At 36.6% G+C, this 21,270-nt stretch overlaps 1 protein-coding gene across 1 annotated transcript in view; it reads left to right on the top strand.

Moving 5' to 3' along the window:
* Positions 1-3,066: 3,066 nt before the first annotated feature.
* The window catches only part of LOC147394255 (alpha-dioxygenase 2-like), a 67,594-nt gene continuing 49,390 nt past the window's right edge, over positions 3,067-21,270 (top strand). Inside the window, exons 1-2 of the mRNA XM_086454350.1 lie at positions 3,067-3,224; positions 3,360-3,620. Coding sequence (XP_086310476.1) covers positions 3,144-3,224; positions 3,360-3,620 — 342 coding nt within the window. The 5' untranslated portion in view covers positions 3,067-3,143. The remainder of the gene's footprint in view (positions 3,225-3,359; positions 3,621-21,270) is intronic.

Below are 21,270 nucleotides of genomic sequence, written 5' to 3'. Positions count from 1 at the left end.
CAAATCAGGCTACAAAAATGAAATGTCATTGACTTTGGCATTTACATGTCACACTATGTATTAATATATATTTGTCATCTAGTTTGCTTCCATCCTCTGCTAAACAAGGGTATCTGTATATATCTCATTTTTATATCCGCTTGACTTAACGATCCGTCACCCAGTTGTTGTGGATTTTTAATGATAAGCACAAAGAACTCGAAAATTTGTGAGAGGTTTTCTTCTAATTCCCTCTGTCTTCTAAATCCACTTTCTTATTTCTTCTTGCCACGCAATATAAAATTACGCACGCTTAGGACCACTATACAATACACTTGATTTGGCAAGCACATAAGTTTAGGTTCGATAGACATTTTGATAACTTAGAGACTTTGCTACGCTAGGAAAATATGACTTCAAGACTTAGAAATAATCACGTTAGGACGAAAAGAAACTTCACACCAAAACTTGTAAAAATCTACAAAAATCATCAAAATGATGAAAATACCCCTCATAAATTTTGGATCTTCGAAAAATCTCAAAAAGTGCCTCCATTGCACTTAAAATATGATTTCAAGTCTAATGAGACCCAAATCGACAAAAATATAAAAATTTATGAGAAATCACAAAAATGATCAAAATGTCCCTCAATGTCCGATTCTAACATAGAGACCCTGATCCTTAGAAAACAAGATGAAAAATTAAAATCAAATTAAAATTCTAATCTAATGAAAATCAAATTTAAGTTAAAAATCAAACTCAAATTAAAAATAAAAACCCAATTCAAATTCAAATTAAAAATGAATCGACCGATTAAAATTTAAGGAAGAATTTCATCAAAATAAAATTAAAAATTAATTTTCTAATTAAAATCAAATTAAAATTCAAAATCAAATTAAAATTTCAAATCAAAATTTATCAACCAATAAAAAAAAAAAAAAAATTCAATCAACTAATCAAGCAAAAATTAAATCAACCAACCAAAGATTAAAATCGAATTTTTTTTTCTTTATAAAATTGGCACGCGAGTCAACTCACTGATTTTTGTGTACATAGGAAGTTTAAAACCAGATTGTTTCCTTATATAATTGGCACGTGAGTCAACTCACTAATTTTTGTATACATGGGAAGGTTAAAATCGATTTTTTCTTTATAAAATTTGCATGTGAGTTTACTCATTTATTTTTGTGCACATGGAGGGATTAAAATTAATTTTATTTTTTATTAAAATAAACCCTAATTGACTCACTGATTTTTATGCACATAGTCCTTAAATTGATTTTCTTTTGGTAAAATATGTCTACGTCGTTCCTTGATTTTTGTATTTATGGATGTGTTAAAAGCAATTTCCTTTTAATAAAAACACACGTAAGTTGACTCACTAATTTTTTGTACGCATGAGAGAGTTAAAAGGATTTTTCTACTCATAAAACTTGGACAATAAATCAACTTGTTGATTGTTCTGCATTGGATTTCGAATTAACTCACAAATCGATTTGTTGAGGTCTGCCATATGGACTTAATTAAGCTCATAAAAAATTATAATTTTTTTAAATTCTAATGTGATTTAAGATAGTTTTTATCTAAGACATAAGGTTGGTTGGCCAACTCGATATAAATTGATGATGATGATTTTTTGTCAATTTAGAATAAATTGATGATGATTAGATCTTTAACCCTAAGATGATTTAGCCAATTAACTTGATCATAGTCTTCTATTGTTGATCATAGGATAGTTTTGAATTGTAGTAGAGACCGACCATCTCGATCGAACGGGTTCAGTGCTAACACCTTCTGAAATCCATAATATGACTCCTTACCCATTTCTCTTACTCGTGGACCAACCCGATCAGTTTTGGATTTATATATAGTTCCTAGACCTAAATTAGGTGACGACTCCCAATTTTTAGAAAATCTTCAATTTACCAATTTGTCACTCTTATTCACTATTTAATGAAGAAAGGGTTGAGACGATTTTAAATAGTTTCCAAACACAAAATTCTGTGAGAAGTACTTCTGACAGCACTTCTCAAATCCTGCATCCAAACGTATAACATGTATCCAACTACTTAGATAGTATTTTTAGGAGTACTTATGTTCTAAGTACTTCTAGTTCATGTATCCACACAGGCCCTTACAATTTCAATTCAATTTTGGAGTTCTTAGTAATAAATTAATAATTGGAGTACTTTAAGAAAGAGTAAAAAAGAGGATGTGCTCATTAAAGAATTTCACAAAATCCTCATAGGATTGTGCGGTCATAGTCCACCAACAAACTATACGTCAACAAAATCGCACTCCTTATTCATGTGTGTTTGCAAATGCCACCTAGTAGGACTAATAAATAATTTTAAAACTGATTTAAAAATGAGTTGGAAATGTCAACGGTGTACTGGCGGGTGAGACGAACTGGGTTAAGGTGTTTTAAAATTAAAACATTATTTAAATGTGCAAAAATCACTGACCAATTGATTTTATAACTGTTTTTCTCCGCACTAAATGCTGTGGTACCATATAGATTTCCAACCAACTTGCAAAATAGGGAAATCTAATTTATGGTTCCTGCAGGGGTATAGACGTGTTTTTAAATACACCACAGTTTTTTTTTTATCTATCTATCTTAACAACCCAATTAATAAAAGGGAAATGCTGAGATGACACAAATGGACACACAAAGGTGACAAATAAAATGATGAAGTGGCACACCCATAACCGTAGATGCTTTTTACTCGTATCCCATGAAAAAGTATTTATGGTAATGTGTGCAATACCACATCATTTTGTCATCTTTGTGTCTTTGTTTGTGTCACCCCAGCACAACTCTTAATGAAAATGTTTCACTGTTAATGTCCCCTCACCTTGTTACCTTGTTAATCTCGACCATTTTAATCATTATTGATATCAATGATTTCAATTCAAACATAAAGATTGATAATTTATAATCATTGATCTCAACGGTTGAAAGAAAGTTTGATCTCAATGATTTGAATTGTGAATCTCAATAATTTGAATCATCAATCTCAACTATTGATAGGTGGGTGATGACGAGGGGAGTGTTAAAAAAGAAAAAAGTTTACTAATTGGACTATCAAAAAAAGCAAAGCTCATATTTATAAATAGCAAACTCTCATGTTCACTTGCTTAAAAAGAAGGGCTACTATACTATGGCTTCCTCAATCTTGACTCATCCTCACCTCCGGCCCATCGTAGCAAAGATGTCTCTCTTGGATTCTATCTTGTTCTATGTTAGTATCACGCCAAGCACAATCACAGCCCTTCATAAAGCCTATTATTATTATTATTATTATCTTGGGGATTTGATTTGATTGGATTGGATTAGATTGAATGATTATGTTATTGTTGTTTTTGTTTATGTTTAGATCATACATTTGGTTGACAAGTTGGGAGTATGGCACAGAACACCAGTTTTTGTGGCAGTAACATACCTTGGAATCAGAAGGCACTTGCACCAGCGTTACAATCTTTTGAATGTTGGAAAAACCAACGGCTATAAATATGGCACCTATGAGTATTCTTATCGAACGCCAAGTGGGGAATTCAATGATCCCTTTGATCATAAGGTCGGCAGCCAAGGGCCTTTTTTTGGTCGAAACATGCCCCCTACAACTCTACAGTACGAGGTAATTAATTATAAAATATTAAAGCTGATTGTTTATTGTTAGGGAATCGATCCTCTCTTGTGCTTTTTCTCTTTAGCCCTCTTTGGCATGATTATGATTGAGCCAACGATTCGAAAACAGCCACAACAATAAGATGATAAAATTCTACCGTTTGAAATCTTCATTTCAAAAGTCATGGATCAGGAAAAAAAATTATTATAATTTTTTTATTTAATTTTTAAAATTAAAATCTAGGCCATGTACACTAATTTTTTTTTTCTTCTAAAGATGAGCCACTCTCTCATGTGGAGATGTGGAGAGAGAGTGGTACAGGAAAGATGGACTAAAGAGGATCCACTCCCTTACTGTTAATAGTGTTTGTGGTGGAAAAATTATTTGGTACCTCCACCTTAAGATTCAAAGTGCGACTAACTCAAATTTGCAAAAACCTTCTCTACTGGAATCGATAAATTTTTAAATAAACAAGTTTACCACAATTTATTTATTCCTTAAGATTGTCCTTTCTTTCTTTACATCTTTCCATTTCATTTTTAGATTTGGACTTAATCATAACTTATTTTCAAATTACACTTACCCATGAATATGATCAAATCACTTTATTATCATATCAGGTTTCTCTTAATATTTAGGTCAAATTAATGCCCAATCTGACAAGAGTCCAATCAGATACTAGTTGGATCAGTTCGGACTCCTTATTGGACTGGTACTAAATTGACCTCGATCCAGTCCGGACACGATCTATTAACAGCTCTAAGGGACTCAACCCACCATTACAAAGGTTGGATTCGGCCCAACAACTATTTGATTGAGTTTTGGTTCAACCCATATGGGTCAAATTCATTCTCGGTTCATTGTTGATTTTTCTAGTCATTATACCAATGTTTTCAGACGTTGGGGCAAGCTTAAGCTTCAGACGCATGATATTCTTAAATAAATAATAAAAGATATAAAATAGAAAATTAGGATAGCAACTACATATTCCTAATTTTTCAAATCCAAGAACTAATTCTAAGTATTAATCCGTTACAATAAATGATAATATAAACATTATTATTTTATAATTAATAGTTGAAAGTTTCTAAAATAAATAATTATTTTATATTTTTTTATAAAAATATAGTTAAATGATTTATTTATTTTTCTTGGTGAGGTTAGTGGTTAACCGTTAGCATTAGTATAAGAAGGGGTTCAAAATCAATTAGCTAAGTGATCATTCTTAATTTTAATAAATGATCTATATAACATTAAATACTGCCAGAACTTATTTAAAAATCAAATCAACTCAAAAAAAATTTTGTGCAAGCAACAAAGAAATGGTAGCAAAGATGATGTTTATTTCTCTTTGCTTAATGAAGATCTTATTAACAAAACGAGATGAAAAATATATTATTTAAAAAAGAAAAAATAAATGTCAAGCATAAGCCTTGGCCAAAAGGTTTATATGTCACACTGTTTGTCTTTTGATTTGATGCGTAAATTTTGGTTGTTTTATTGTTTGGACCTAACACCTCAGGGCATTTTTAATGAACCTTCATTACGAGGCGTGCCTCAAGGCGTAAGCCTCGTACTCCTCTAAAAACATTGCATTAATACTACTTTATAAGTCTAATTGCACACGGACTGGGATCCACAATAACACGATTATATTGATGTGATCCTCTTATCAAGGTGCTTCCTTTTGGGCTTTTTTGTTTAAAAACTTACGTTTGATATTTAATTTCATTGAGACATTGAGATCAATTTACTTTCTAAAGAAGATGATTATCAGAATTTTAATTTGTTCCATATGCTTGAATCCACACCAAAAATATTGTTCATATTTAATAAAAAAATCTTATCTATCTTTATAACGATATCTCATTGTACTTTGACAGTTTGATCTAAGGTTTTGATTTGATTAAAGGTTCACCCTATTCTTGTATAAATTGTGACAATTTTAACCACTCTTATCACTTGAATCACAATTATAATATAATATTTGAAGTCTTAACATTAAATCAAAGTATGATCTAGAACCGGTTTGGATAAACATAGAAAATGTAACTTTTTTCCTTACAAAAGAAAAAATAGGTTAAAAAGTTTGTTTGGATTATTTTAGAAATACTTTTAAAAGTAAAAATTTTAATCTTTTAAATCAAAAGAAAGCTACTTTCTATTTTCTAGAAAATTACTTTTTCCCATAGCTACTTTCTTCCTAATTACTACTTTCGTTAGTGGGGGTATCTGAACTTATGTCCCAAGACGTATGGGTCCCTTCCCAGGGCACGTGCAACGTCCACACATCACATGGACCAAGTAAGTGAGGGCCTGCCCTTGTGGGTGATCTCTTGGAGTCGTTGCTCGTACTGGGTATCGAACACACAACTTTTGGACTCTCACCTTTTATTGGATTTGAAATTGCCATTGAACCAACCCCTCAGATTTTTTCAAGTAAATTGACCATTAAAGCATAAACCACTCATTTAGTATGGCCATTAGGCATTTCATCAAACAGGTGATATGCACAGTTCACCTGATCAACTTGTTAAACTATCAAAGCACCGCACCAATCTCAAAAAATAAATAAAAACTCTTTTCTAGAAATGCAATTATCATCCATCAATAGTTGGTTTTTTCAGATCCAAACCACCACCTATGAAATACCAAAAACAACTTAGTAGTCCAAGTCCAAATTTGGGACCACTTAAATGTAACAAAATTCAAGACCTTTTACCAATGGCCATTATCCAAAACGAGTCCAACGAATTTGTTTTGATTCAAGTCCAAACAAAAAAATATTATGGGCTATTAGAAGCCCAACTTGGGGCCAATATGAATAAAGCCATTCCGTGGGACATATAGAGATTATGTAAGACCCAAGCAATGGTCAACCATTGAGCCAACAATAAAGCATACGATGAACCCTCCCCCTTTTTTTCTTTGCTTATCGTAGGTATCCAATTTCAGGTTTTGAAAACGATAAAAGTCTTACTTTTATATATACATACGTGTGGGAGAGTTCCAAGGTCAAGAGTAAAAATATATGTAAAAACAATCAGTTCTCAAAATATGGGTTAGAAGTTTCGGATTAAGCTGATTTTTTGTGAGGATGACATCTATGATGAGAAGATCATCCTCACAAAAAAAATCAGCCCAATTTGAACCTTCTAATACCATCAAAAGTGATTTAGAATGTGGATCGTCAATTTTTTAACAATAATTTGCAAACCACTTTTGATGGATTTAGACGTTTCAGATTAGGCTAATTTTTTGGGATGATGATCTTCTCATTATAGAGATCATCCTCACAAAAAATCAGCTCAATCCAAACTCCTAACCCATATTTTATATAATTTTAGTAATTTATAAAAGAAATTGTGAAAGTCTATAACGAAAAATGTGATGTGTTAGTTCTTGAGCGACGCGCCATCCTAGGACAATAGTTATGATGTTTGATTTCTTATGTAATGGATGCATAAAAACTTTACATTACCAATAGAAATCCAGAATGTAGACATGAGAAATTTATCTTTAAACCACAATGCTACATTATTTGGAGTCGCCACCATTTTTTTTTGGAAATGAATGTGAATAGACGCCCGAAATGATTTTTTGAAATTAATTTTGTCATTTAGTGACTCTCATTTGTTGGAAAGGATAAGGTCTACCTACGATCTAGGTAAGGAAATCCGATTAGAGGACGGGGAAGGTATTAGGCAACCTATCTTCTCCACCAAAGGTGGTTACCTTGCCTGGCCATTCTTTTTGTAAAACTTAAGAAAATAACTGAAAATATATGAGTGCATGCTAGAGGTGGTGTATGTATTGAGTGAAATGTTCCCTTTGAAAAGGATTTTGATTTTAATGTGACATTAAGGGCATCCTATGGAAAATGACGACCCATGTTGCCACTTTATTTTTTATGGATATGGATGTTGGTTTGAGCTTTTAGAGAGACTCAATGATGGAGTTCCCTTAAGGCCACAACCTTGATGCATGTGTGCATGGCTAGAAACTTAGTGTTTCACCCCAACAAGAGGGTGACACATTTCTTTATCATGGTCTTGTACATGTGAGTAGGTGCATTTGTGTACAACATGATGCATGGAACTAAGGAAAAAAAAACTTCAACCCCCCACCTTTTCGATCGAACCTTGGTCTAATCTACTAGAAATGGGAGAGGATATGCACTATATCCTAAAGTTTCTAGAAAGAAAATAAAGTAGAGGGATAGAAGAAGAAAATTCAAACTTTAAAAGTAAACTACATCTTAACCCACCTTATCCCTCTTTAGTCTTAAATGAACTTGATCTTTGATAAGTGAACTTGAGAGTTGAATAATATGGTTAGGGGTTGAGTGAGTTGAAGGTTAGAAGATGAGAGAATGAGTAGAGATCTTGTTGATTGAAAGTTGAAAGGTGGGTAAAAGTTCTTGAATAGAAGCTTGGGTTGAGAAAAGGCTAAAGTGAGTAGAAATTTGGGTAGAGTTTGAAGTAGAGAAATGGGGGCTTGAGAGTATGTATTGTTCATAGAAAGTAAAGGTATTTATAGAGTTTTTGGAGAATTTTTGAGAATAAAGTGGTCCAACCCTAAAAATAAATAGAATGGACATGAGGTTTAAGTTATTTTTATTTTTATTTTTTATTTGTATGAGGGTAAAGGTGACATTCGTGAAGAAACCTAAAAAACATTATTTGTTTTTTTGATAAATAGAGATGAGAAAAAAAAAAATACTTTTGGGAGGGTGAATAAGGGTGTGACATGTGTAAATGTGAAGCGATAGGTGAAAAGTAGACCTTAATTCATTTGTAAATAACTTATAAAGTAAGGGGTGGATGTATATTTTTGAAATGGACTAATGGGAGAACAAAAGTACTTTTGGAAGGGTAAATAGGGGAGTGATATGTATAAAGGTGAAGTTGTAGGTAAAAAGTAGACCTTGGTTCATTTGTAAATAACTAATAAAGCAAGGGGTGGATGTATATTTTTGAAATAGGCTAATGAGAGAGTTCCATATATGTACTTGAAGATTCTCACCTTTTAAGGGTATGATGGGAAGTTCTCTTAACTTAATGGATTTTTACCAAAATCAAGTAGCCTTTTTAGTAAGACTACACTTTTTAATAAGCGTACTATTGGGTTTTCACAAGGGACTTGACTCTTCGATTAGATAAAACATTGGGTATTGAAGACTTATGGAAGATCAACATATGTCACTTTTTGAGGGGAGGTGAGAGAATGGGCTTGGTGTTGGGCTTATAATGGACGTAGGTTATAGACTTAGGATATGGACTTGGTTTTGGATTTAGAATGGACTTGATTTTGGATTAAGATATGGACTTTATTTTGAACTTGAGTTAGTATATAAGTGATGGATCAGTAAATGGAGAATGGATATAGATTCAGATTGGATCATGGAAGTAGTACGAAATTAGGGACAAGGTATAGGCATGCAAAACAATATGAGATAATACATGGGTGCATATATGCATGTATGTATGAGGAAAATATGTCAAGTGCAATTTTTATACGACATGGATCCATTGAAAGGTTTTGGATTTTCTATCAAAATCAACTTGAAATTTTCAAAAATTTCTAATGGATTATGCAAATTGGGGTGTCTGCAACTTCCCCTCTTTGTAGGAGTTGCTTGCAAAGAACTACAAAAATATATTGGACCCTTATTTGTAGGAACTTGAAATGATTCATCGCAGAATGGTTGAAAACATCGAATAGGTTCATGATTTTTTGTGAAGTATGGCCACCCAAGCACGGGGTCTGACAGGGTTGGCCTTTGGTTCAAATCATTGACTTCATGGCACATAGCTTATTTGAAGTCTTGGATAAAAACTTGATGATTTTTGAAAATGATTAACGCTTCAAATCATGTAAGGCAATTTTGAAATATTTTTCTTTCTCCCTTGTTGATTTTGAATTTCAAACTTCGTTCTTCCCTTTCATGGTAGTTATGGGATCATCTAGGAAGGACTTGGCGTAGCGTGGCCATTATTGAGAGAGGCTTACCTGACGACATGATATGTTGAGTACTTGGTAAGTCTCCATGCCTCGGATGCAAAAAGAATCATCATTGATCAAGCTGCTCAGATAAAAGTCCTAGAGGATAGACTTGATGCCTACTATGCTTCCCAAGGAAGTGTTTGAGTGGTTCTATACCCGTTGTTCCTTTTTATACTTTGCTTTTAAGAAGAACGATGTAACACTATTTAAAATAAATGAAATAGGTTTTTTACGTAGCGGCCTCAGATATATCTAGTGCTTTTGAAAATTCTTGGTTTTAAGAAAAGTCATAGATTCTTTCTTCATAGGCCAAAAATAGTAATTTTGATGATATGTTTTTTTTTTAGGTTTTAAAAGGTTGTCTTTGTCGAATAATTCATGACAAAGTAGTATTTGACGACTCCGAATGTGAAAGCGCCCTCGATCCGCGGGGTGCGCGGATCCGCTTTTGACTCTTGAGGTTTGGGAGTCGCCACCAAGTTGTTAAGGTCTAGGAACCAAACTGACTCTAAAAAAGGCAAACTAATCTACGAAAGAGAAACAAGTCCGGGGATCACGTTACGGGGTTGGAAGGTGTTAAGCACCAACCCCGCCCGGCCAAAGCCGGTCTCTACTAACTTCCCAAGTAAATTACATTGCTAAAACCTAGATAAAAATAAAAAAACAAAAAATTTATACCTTCTCGATAGCAAGGATTTTGCTCCCTCAGATCTGACAAAAAATCTCCTTGTTCCGTATTCCCTTGCTTCGTTCTGTCTCTGGATTTGATTTCGGATCTCCGAGATCAAGGTATCTCCTTGCTTTTGGATCTAAACTTTTCAAGTTTGTTACGGATTTGGGGGTGTTTTTGGAGGGCTTTTAAATCTTTTCTAGGCTAAAATTGAATAAGGGATGTTATGTAAAGAGTTGGGACTCCAAAACTAGGGTTTATGGGGGGGCTAGGGGAGCTTCTAGACCTACTTCTCTTAGGGTTTATGATTTGATACGAAAATAGGGTGTGAGCACCTCTATTTATAGATGTTTTTAGGGGTTGATTTGGATAGAGTTAATGTTTAATTAGAGCTCTTTTAATTAGAGTTGTGTTTTAGTTAGACTTGTTTTAGGTAGAATTGTGTTTTAATTAGAATTGTTTTAGGTAGAATTGTTTTTAGGTTAGAACTCTATTAGATAGAGTTATTATTTAATTAGAATTCTATTATGACTTTTGATCTTATTTTTTTGACTTTTAATGTTTTGACTTTAGTCTTAATTATTGACTTTTAATATCTTGACTTCAGTCTTGCTTAATTGACTTTAATTTTGACTTTAGTCTCACTAGATTGACTTTAATACCTTGACTTCAGTCTTGCTTGATTTACTTTTAATTTTGGAGACCCCTCCTCCATATTTCTTTAATTCTTTGGACTCCCAAATGGAGGGGTCCTTAAGGAAATATCCCACGAACCCTCAACAATTTTACCTGAAAGTCCGATTGATCGATTTTTTTTAGTTCCAATTTTTAAATTAATTTCATTAATGTTCACTTTATTATTTTAATGTTTTATTTATTAATTTCGAATTTTTTAATTATGAAAATTGTGGAAATTACTATTTTAACCCCCGGAGAGGACTTTTCACGTTTCAAGTCGGTTTTTAATGTTCTAGGATGTTTTAGAATTGATTTTTCGTAAGGAATTCAATGAAAATATTAGTTTGTGTCATTTATGATATTTTGTGTGTGAAATGGTCACGAACTTTATGAGGGGCATTTTCGTAATTTTGTTAAATTTTGTGAAAATTGGCGAAATGATTTATTTGGTTTCGATTTGTTATTTTATGTGTTTTAATGAGTTTTCCTAATCGTAACGTAGGTTCTAGGGTTGTTTTGATGTTAGGGGTGTTTTGGTAATTTGGTCAATTTTTAGTGATTTTTATCGTGAAACTTCTTTTTGGTCTACAAGATGATGATTTCTATGTTTCTGGGGTTGTATTTTCCTAACGTAGCGTGGTTTTTAAGGTTTTGTCAATTTGAGACACCTCATCCGGATTTTTGAAACATTTCTGGTAACGAAATAAAGCAATGGAATACACATCGATCATTGGGAATCATTGCAATCGGGTTGATGAGTTGATTAATCAGGCGAGTGCAAAAATGGGGTGTCTACAGATGCCCCTCTTTGGCAGAGGGTTAAAGCAAACTACATAGCAAATCTATTTTGGTAGATAGTGCGATATCTGAATGCCAAAGCTAGTGACAGTTCATTTTGCAGCTTGATTTAGCAATTCCTCAAGGTGTTCGGATCCTTAAGGGTAAACTCTCCCCGAATTAAAAGATTGTCAGGTCCTTGAGCGCAAACTCTCACTGACGGTGTCAGATCCTTGAATTTTAGAATTCTCCCTGACTAAAAGAACAAATGTGCAAGTGTGTGCACTGTGTGAAACTGAGTAAAATTTGAGTATAAACTGAGCATAGCTCTGAGAAAACCCTCGACGGTAACTGAGCAAAATCCAAGATAACCCTTGGCGTTATCTGAGCAAAATCAAAGATAACCATTGGCAGAAACTGAGCAAAATCCAAGATAACCCTTGGCGGCATCTGAGCAAAATCCAAGATAACCCTTGGCGACAACTGAGCAAAATCCAAGATAACCCTTGGCGATAACTGAGCAAAATCCAAGATAACCCTTGGCGGCATCTGAGCAAAATCCAAGATAACCCTTGGCGGAAACTGAGCAAAATCCAAGTTAACCCTTGGCGAAAACTGAGCAAAATCCAAGATAACCCTTGGCGGCATCTGAGCAAAATCCAAGATATCCCTTGGTGGAAACTGAGCAAAATCCAAGATAACCCTTGGCGGCATCTGAGCAAAATCCAAGATAATCCTTGGCGGCATCTGAGCAAAATCCAAGATAACCCTTAGCAGAAACTGAGCAAAATCCAAGTTAACCCTTGGCGAAAACTGAGCAAAATCCAAGTTAACCCTTGGCGGCATCTGAGCAAAATCCAAGATAACCCTTAGCGGCAACTGAGCAAAATCCAAGTTAACCCTTGGTAGAAACTGAGCAAAATCCAAGTTAACCCTTGGCGGAAACTGAGCAAAACTGGTAGATGAATGAATGAATTTTGAAGAAAACTGATTAGAACGAACCGGAGAACGAATAAATCTGGAAGATAATGAATCTGGAAGAGAAATGATTGATTCCAAGAATGATGGATCTGAAAAAGAATCTGGAGAACGAAAGAATGCCATATCTCCTATGTGAGATCCAAAATGCTTTTATTTGAACCTCAAGGATATATTAAAAAGTTTTATGAATTTAAAACCTGAGTTTTTATTTCTCTTGAACCTCAAGAGTTTTTCGAAAAACTGTTATCAAGAGGGTAACCTTAAGTTTGGGGTTCTCATTATCTTTTAGGATTAACATTGCTCAAAAACAAATGCCCCTAGTTTGACAATGAACATGGCCTTGAAAATAATTGAACACATCGTGCAAAAAAATGCCCCTAGTATAAGGGGGAAAAGTTACATTAAAAAAGAAAGAAAATGCCCCTTATATGAAGGTTTGAAATAATTGATTACCACAAGCGCAATAAAGACTCAACTTTTAATTTTGATTAATTTTATTGAAGGTTTTGAGTCAGGCTCAAGAGTATAAAATTATTTCCTTTCGAGTCTCATCATAGAATTCACCCTTAGCTCCCTTGGTTAACTTGGGGAAGTAAAAATTTTCAGATAGATCGTAGACAAGATACTTGTGGCTTTTGAGTCTATGCCTGGTTTAAGCTAAGTATTGAACTTGGTTATTCGGACTTCTGATGTTTCAGCTCGGACCGCTCTCAGCTTGGGATTTTCTTCTATTTTGTCTTTATTGCTCTAACTTTTGCCTAGATCGCCTTTTCAGGTTTTCAATCTATCGAGCTTGCTCTAACTTTTGCCTAGATCGCTTTTTCAGGTTTTCGATCTAGCTAGTTTTTTTTCTTCTTTTTTCTCAGCTCTGATTGTTGCCAAAGTTGTCCTTTCAGATTTTCAACCTTGCGAGCTTGCCTTAATTTTTGCCTAAGTCGTCCTTTTCGGGTTTTCAACTTAGCAGGCTTCATCATTTTTTTATCTTCTTTTTCTTCCTATCTGAACTTTTGGAGTTGCTGTCTGATCATGCTTTGCTATCTTCCTTGACTTTTCGCACGGTACTTAGGAGGACTTTTATGGGTAGGCTTAGGACTGGGTATAAAAAGAAAGGAATTTTGAGGCTCAAAAATCCAAATGCCCCTTGTGTGGCATTTCCTTTTAAACTGTTTTCTTTTTCCTTAAATTTTCTTCCCCATTTTGGATTTCTTTTTCTTTTGAAATTTTTTCTTGATTTTTTATTGTGTGGGGAAATAGATTTTTTTTATTTTGATGTAGTTGGGCCTGAAGTAACTTCTCAGGTTGCCTACGTACCCCAGAATTTTGAGATCAGACCAAAATGTAGTTAGAATTTTTCCCTCCCCTAGGTTAAGTGAACGGGCTCAGAAAGAAAAAGGCATAATTTTATTTTTTTGAAAAGGTTGCAAAAGGGTTGAGAAAGGATATGTTGAACTGGGTAACTGGGTAATGTGAGGATTGATTCGGCCAAAGATGGCCTCCTTAAATGTAGTACCGTTTGATTTGGTCAAGGTTGGTTGGTTCTGGTAATTCGATTCCATCATGATCCTGAAGTCTGATAGCTTTTCCTGGTAATATTTCTTTGACGATGAACGGACCTCCCCAATTTGGTTATAACTTCCCTCTAGGATCAAAAATAGGTGCCCTGTTCTCTTTGAGTACTAAATCCCTGACTTGTAAGTGACGGGCCTTGATTTTCTTGTCAAACGCACGGGCGACTCATCTTTGATAAGCTTGCACGTGATACAAAGCTTTTAGTCGTTTTTCCTCGATCAAATTCAACTCTTCATACCGTTGGCGAACCCAATCTGCTTCTGACAATTGACTTTCTAACAGAACCCTGAGAGACGGAATCTCCATTTCAACTGGCAAGACTGTTTCCATGCCATACATTAAGGAGTAGGGAGTAGTTCCGGTAGAGGATCGAACTGAAGTTGGATATGCCCATAAGGCAAATGGTAGTTTTTCTGACCAATCTTGATATGATTGACACATTTTTCTGAGGATAGTTTTAATATTCTTATTAGCTGCTTCGACTGCTCCATTAGTCTGAGGTCGGTAAGGAGATGATTTATGGTGTGAGATCTTGAACTTTGAACACAATTTGATAACCTAAGCTTTAAAGTGTGACCCATTATCGGATATCAACTTTGAAGGTACCCCATATCGATTGATGATGTTTGTTTGAATAAACTTTGCAACTCGAGACGCAGTGAGGACAGCATAAGAGGTAGCTTCGACCCATTTGGTAAAATAATCGATGGAAACTAGAATGTATTCATGCCTGTTTGATGCCTTAGGTGATATTTTACCAATAATGTCAATTCCCCAGACTGAGAACGGCCATGGTGAAGTCAGACCCACTAATTGGGATGGCGGCACATGTATCAGGTTCGCATGTATTTGGCACTTATGACAGGTTTTGACCATGTGATGACAATCTGTTTCCATCGTGGGCCAATAGTATCCTTGTCTCATAATCTTCTTAGCTAACATTTTCCCACTCATGTGAGGGCCACATTCTCCTGAATGTAGTTCAATCATTATCTGTTCAGCTTGATCTTCATCAACACACGACAAGTGAATCCCATCATAAGACCTTTTGTATAAGCTTCCTGCGCACAGGATAAATTGAGATGCTAATCTTAGTAGGGTCTGTCGTTCTTTCCTCGATGCTTCTTCCGGGAATTCTTGTTTTTCCAACACTTTCCTTATGTCTGTATACCATGGCTTTCCATCGGGTAATCGAGTAGCAATATTGATCTGATGACAGTATGCGGGTTTGTCTTTGACTTCAACCGTGATCGGCCTTAATTCCATGCCAGGGGGCAAATGGATCATTGAAGATAAAGTTGCTAAGGAGTCAGCAAATCTGTTATCCTCCCTTGACAAGTGCTAAAACAGGATAGCTTTAAACTTACTGACTAAGTTTAGCAAATACTCATGATAGGGTTTCAACTTTTCATCCCTAGTCTTCCATTCTTCCAATGACTGATGTATGACCAAGGTTGAATCCCCGAAAACCTCCATTTCTGTAATGCCCAGGTTCAAAGCAGGTTCGAGCCCTGCGATGCACGCCTCATATTCAGCCGTGTTATTAGTGTTCGAAAAAGCTAACTTAATAGCGATAGGAATATGACACCCTTCTGGAGATAACAAGACTGCTCCTATTCCATACCCATTTTGATTGGCTGCTCCATCAAAGTATAACTGCCATGTTTGGTTCTGCGGTTCTTCTTTAACGTGCAAGATGTTCTCATCTGGGAATTGATCGTCAGGCCTTATTCCTTCTACTACAAGGTGATCTGTCAAGTATTCTGCTACAGCTCTCCCCTTGATGGATTTCTGCGTAACATGCGTGATGTCAAACTCTGATAGCAACAATAACCATCGTGCGGTTCTCCCTTTCAATGCCGGTTTCTCAAAAAGATACTTGAGAGGATCCATAAGATAATTGAATGAGACAGCATATAATGCCGGAGTCTTTGAGTAGCCCATACCAATGCTAAGCAGGATTTCTCCAATGATGAATATTTTCGTTCATACTCTAACATCTTCTTACTGATGTAGTAGATGGCCCTTTCTTTGCGAGTATCTTTGTCATACTGTGCAAGCATGCATCCCATAGCTTCTTCTGTGACTGACAGATAAAGAAGAAGTGGCTCACCCGGTGTAGGTGGGACCAAAATAGGTGGGTTTGAAAGATACTCCTTGACTTGGTCGAAAGCCTTTTGACATTGCTCATTCCAAACTCTTGGCTCATTCTTCTTGAGAAGCTTGAAAATAGGTTCGCAGACATTGGTAAGTTGAGCAATGAACCTACTAACATACTGGATTTTGCCCAGAAAACCTCGAATCTGCTTTTCAGTCTCGGGCGGTGGCATCTCTTGAATAGCTTTAATTTTTACAGGGTCTACTTCGATCCCTCTCTGACTGACTACAAACCCCAATAACTTTCCAAAAGTTACTCCGAATACACATTTCTGTGGGTTAAGGTGGAGTTGGTACTTTTGAATCCTTGTGAGAAATTTTTCTAACGCTGTAACATGCCCTAGTCGTTCTTTGGATTTGACTATCATATCATCTACATAGACTTCGACCTCTTTGTGTATCATGTCATGTAGTAAAGTCGTGGCTGCTCTTTGATAGGTAGCTCCAGTGTTCTTCAAACCAAAAGGCATGACCTTGTAGCAGAAGGTCCCCTACTGTGTGATGAACAACGTCTTTTTCATATCTCGAGGATCCATCTTTATCTGATTGTACCCTGAAAATCCATCCATGAAAGACAACAACGCGTGTCCTGCTGTACTGTCTACTAGAACATCTATGTGTGGTAAAGGGAAACTATCCTTTGGGCTTGCTTTGTTTAAGTCTCTAAAATCCACACACATTCTAACTTTTCCATCCTTTTTCGGCACCGGGACGACATTAGCAATCCACTCAGGGTATTCTACTACTTCCAAAAATCCAGCGTTAATCTGCTTCGTAACTTCTTCTTTGATTTTCAAAGTCCATTCCAGCTTCATACGTCAAAGTTTCTGTTTGATTGGTCGAGCATCAGGATATAACGGAATCCGATGTTGGACAATATCTGTGCTTACCCCCGGCATATCCTCGTAAGACCACGCGAACAACTTTGAACTTTCTGAGCAAGTCTACTATCCCTTTGCGTTCATCGGGAGATAAAGTGACCCCTATACGAATTTCTTGAGGACTTTCTTTTGTTCGAGGTTGATAACCTCTACTTCCTCTATTAGAGGTTGAGCTTGACGTTCCTCTTCTTGTTTAAGTAATTTGATTATTTCAGGGGGAGGTTCTTCGTCAGAAGACTCTCCCTCCGAAGCCAGATTATTAGTTGAATTATTATTGCGCTCGGGGTAATCAAAAATTTCTTTCATTTCATTGAAAAGAGATGGGGTAACAGGACTCATTGCAACTTGACAGACTCACTCGACTCAGTAGGAAAAACAGACTCACTAGAAATAACAGACTCAGCAGAAACAACTAACTTACTCGACTCAACAGAAATAAATGACTCACTGGCATGTCAGACTGAACAGGACTAATGGGACCGACAGACCCAGCTTGACATGCAACACATGACTGATTACATGATAGTTTGATAGAGACCCAACAGCGGGTTTGATTACAGACTGAGGATTTGGGATTCCTTTCTCAACTGACAACACTAAAATACTATGGTCTTCAATGAATAGCTGATCGATGTTGAGGGAGTCCAGATCGAGCTGCCAGTCTTCAACTTTCTTCTCCTTAACTTCTATGCTTGCTTCCTTTTCGGCCATTCCATGCCAAAGAAGATTTCAAACCCCGGCAGACGAGTACCTGTGATGTGATCAATGAACGGCTCTGGGAACCACAGTAGCGGAAGTCTTCTCCTTCTTTCACAAAATAACCATTGAGAGTCTTTCGATAGGGCTTCATTTTGATGAGATCTGTGGTACGCCTTTGCCTTTTAGCGATGGCCTTATCCCGTTTTGTCTTTCAGTATTGGGCCCAATCTTCCTTAGTAGGCTTATATCCTAGTCGAATGTGCCGATGGCCCCTTTAATCACTGGTGCCTCTTTAATACACCTTGCTGGTTGCGACCTAAGCCCATACCAGGGAAGAATCTCATTTTATTGAATATATTGGCCATGCAACAATTATAGGTATTTTCCATTGGAAAATACTCTTTCATGGCTTGATCCCATTGGACTGAGCATATCTTTTCAAATTCGAACCCACTGAGCTCTATCCCCTGTCGTTCTGGTTGAATCTCAAGCAACGGCTCATCCTTAGCCTCAGTATTATTTATGATCCCTACAATTTCACCATCTCCATGAAGAGTAATCACCAGTCCATCCTTGATAAATTTGACCTTCTGGTGTAACGTAGAAGGGATGGCTTTGATCTGGTGTAACCATGGTCTCCCTAGCAGTACATTGAAAGAAGACTGGATGTCAATAACTTGAAATTCCACAGGGAATTCGGCTATGCCAGTGGACAGTCGAAGGTGCAAAATTCCCAGTACATCCCTCTTGGTGTTATCATAGGCTCTAACACCTTGATTAGTAGGTTTGAGATCTTCAGCCTTAAATCTGAGACAAGTAGCCATTTTCAACGAGCAAACGTTTAGTGCACTCCCGTTATCAATCAAAACTAAAGGTACCCTCATTCCGTTACAGTCAACTGTAATGTGCAGCGGCTTAGTATGGCTTGCCCCTTCTTTTGGGAGATCTGAGTCCGAAAAGGATAGGATATTCTCCACGTAAGTTGCCCCCACTATACTGGCCAGCTGATCTGGAGAAGTATCAAGGGAGACTTGGGCTGTGTTTAGTGCTTTGAGAACAGCCTCCCTATGAGCAGTGGAAGCCATGAGTAAACCCCATACTGAGATATTGGCCCCTGATTTTTTCAACTGTTTGATCACAGAGTTATCTTCTTCGATGCTTTCCTTAGTGGGATCTTCTCCCTCTTTTCTTGTTAGGGCTGCAGGATTACCAACACAGAGTTCTTGTGGCTTAAAAACTCTTCCACCTCGAGTCATATGTCTAACTTCATCACAGAAAAGGGAGAAGGGCTCATCTTCTTCAGTCAACACGTATGGATCTTCGTCTGTTAAAGGTACAGGGTTTTTCAGATTCATTTGGGCCAACAAGTAACTAGTGAACGCGGGACTATCGTAACGAGACAGAGACAAACAATAGGTATCATTCGAGGTTAAATCAAATGGTTCATAGTTTGTGGTGAAAACCTCATCAGTGAAGGCTATCCCGGCAATGGGGTAACTAGGCTGTTTAACTTGGGTTGGATGGATGAGAGAAACAGGGTCGAATGGTAATGGGGTGTGAAAAACCATGTTCAGGGTCGGTGGAGGTTGATAGGTAGGTAGTGGATTAGTGGTGACATTTGGTGGGCTAGGGATCGTGATCTTTTTGTTATCAATAAGGTTTTGAATGGCATGGCGCAGGGTGATACATCGATCCGTGTGATGGCCAGGATTTTGATGAAATTCACAGAATAAGTTGGGGTTGTGTCCGGCTGGCAAGGGATTTGGTAAAAGTCGGGGTTGAATTGGGGTAAGCAACCTTTTCTTCAACAGTTTGTGCAAAGCTACGATAAGGGTCATCCCTAGATTGGTAAATTGTCGCAGAGTTCGAGGTTGACTCGGGTGAACCTGGTTATTATTCCGGGCTGGGGGTTGAGCTGGGGTAACTGAGGTATTGGCGATGTAAGTATGGTTGATGTTGGGTTTGGGAACATACGATTTCTTAGGCTTGTTATCTGAGGGGTTAAAAAAGATTCCAGAGGTAAATGCATCCTCAAGTTGGCTCCCTGCTTGCAACAATGATTCAAAAGTAGGAAGGTATTGGGCCACTAGGTGTTGAGCATATCCTTGAGAGAGGTTCTTTAGGATAATTGCTACTTGTTCTTTCTCCGAAGGTCTATCCCATATTTGAGAAGCCTTGGCCCTCCAGTGACCAATGAAATCAGTGAATGTCTCCCCATTTTTCTGTTTAGTTGCTTCCAAATCCCTTATTGAAGTTTCAATTTCGGTACTATACTTATACTGATGCCAGAAGGCCTTTGACATATTTTCTCATGTACCCACAGTAACTGGATCTTGAGACATTAGCCACCGTAGTGCTGATCCCAATAGAGTTCTTTGGAACAACAATGTCATTTGTTCGTCGTTGAGCCCCATAGTGCGCATGTTGGTAACATACACCTTAAGATGTGTTTTCGCACACCCTGTCCCACTGAACTTGTCCATTTCAGGCATCACAAACTTTTCTGGCAAATGGAATCTAGGGATGCGATTCAAAGCTTCAATGCCTGCTGCGATTTCATCAATACCCTTTATACTCTTCATCGCTGACTCCAATTGAGACATTCTGTTAGATAATGCCGGATTCTCATCAACATACTCTTCATCTCCGTTGAGCTCGAAGACTTCCCATGGACGTTTCTCTTCAACTTTTTTCCCTTTTGGGTCATCTAAAGGAATTCTCGTCGATTCCGAGGTCTGTTCCAACATTTCCACTTTACCTTTTATATTACTGATATCATTGGCAAAGGCTGCCAAGATCTTACGGATCTCTGTGAGCTCAGATTCTAAAGCCATCTCTGCTTGTTGACTGGGTACTGTGGTTCTTTCTAACCGACTGGACTTACGACTCCAACTAGGAAGTGGACGCTTGATTTTGGGCGCAATGATAATCCTATATGACCCCATCAAAGGTAGATTCAGTCAATTTCAGTATTACCCCTTTCATAACATTTTTAAGAATCACTTTATTGAGGTTTGTGCACCAATTCATTAATTAATCCATTCACACAATGAGTATTTGAAAAGAAGATATTTATTCAAAAAGAAAGATAGTTTTATTGAAAATGATTGACAAACAATATGTTCTTATTAAAAACATCTTTCAACAAATTTGATTTGAACTATTTTTACATGGACGCTTGGCTTTGTCTTGATGGTCATCAGGATTGCTGTCAGGCTTGACCCTCTTGGCTCTAACAACT

This window comes from Akebia trifoliata, chromosome 9 (assembly GCF_017979445.1).
Source record: "Akebia trifoliata isolate Shusen 1 chromosome 9, ASM1797944v1, whole genome shotgun sequence".
Classification (NCBI taxonomy): Eukaryota; Viridiplantae; Streptophyta; class Magnoliopsida; order Ranunculales; family Lardizabalaceae; genus Akebia; species Akebia trifoliata.
Note: the sequence above shows the minus strand (reverse complement) of the source record. Positions and strands in the feature narration are given on the sequence as shown.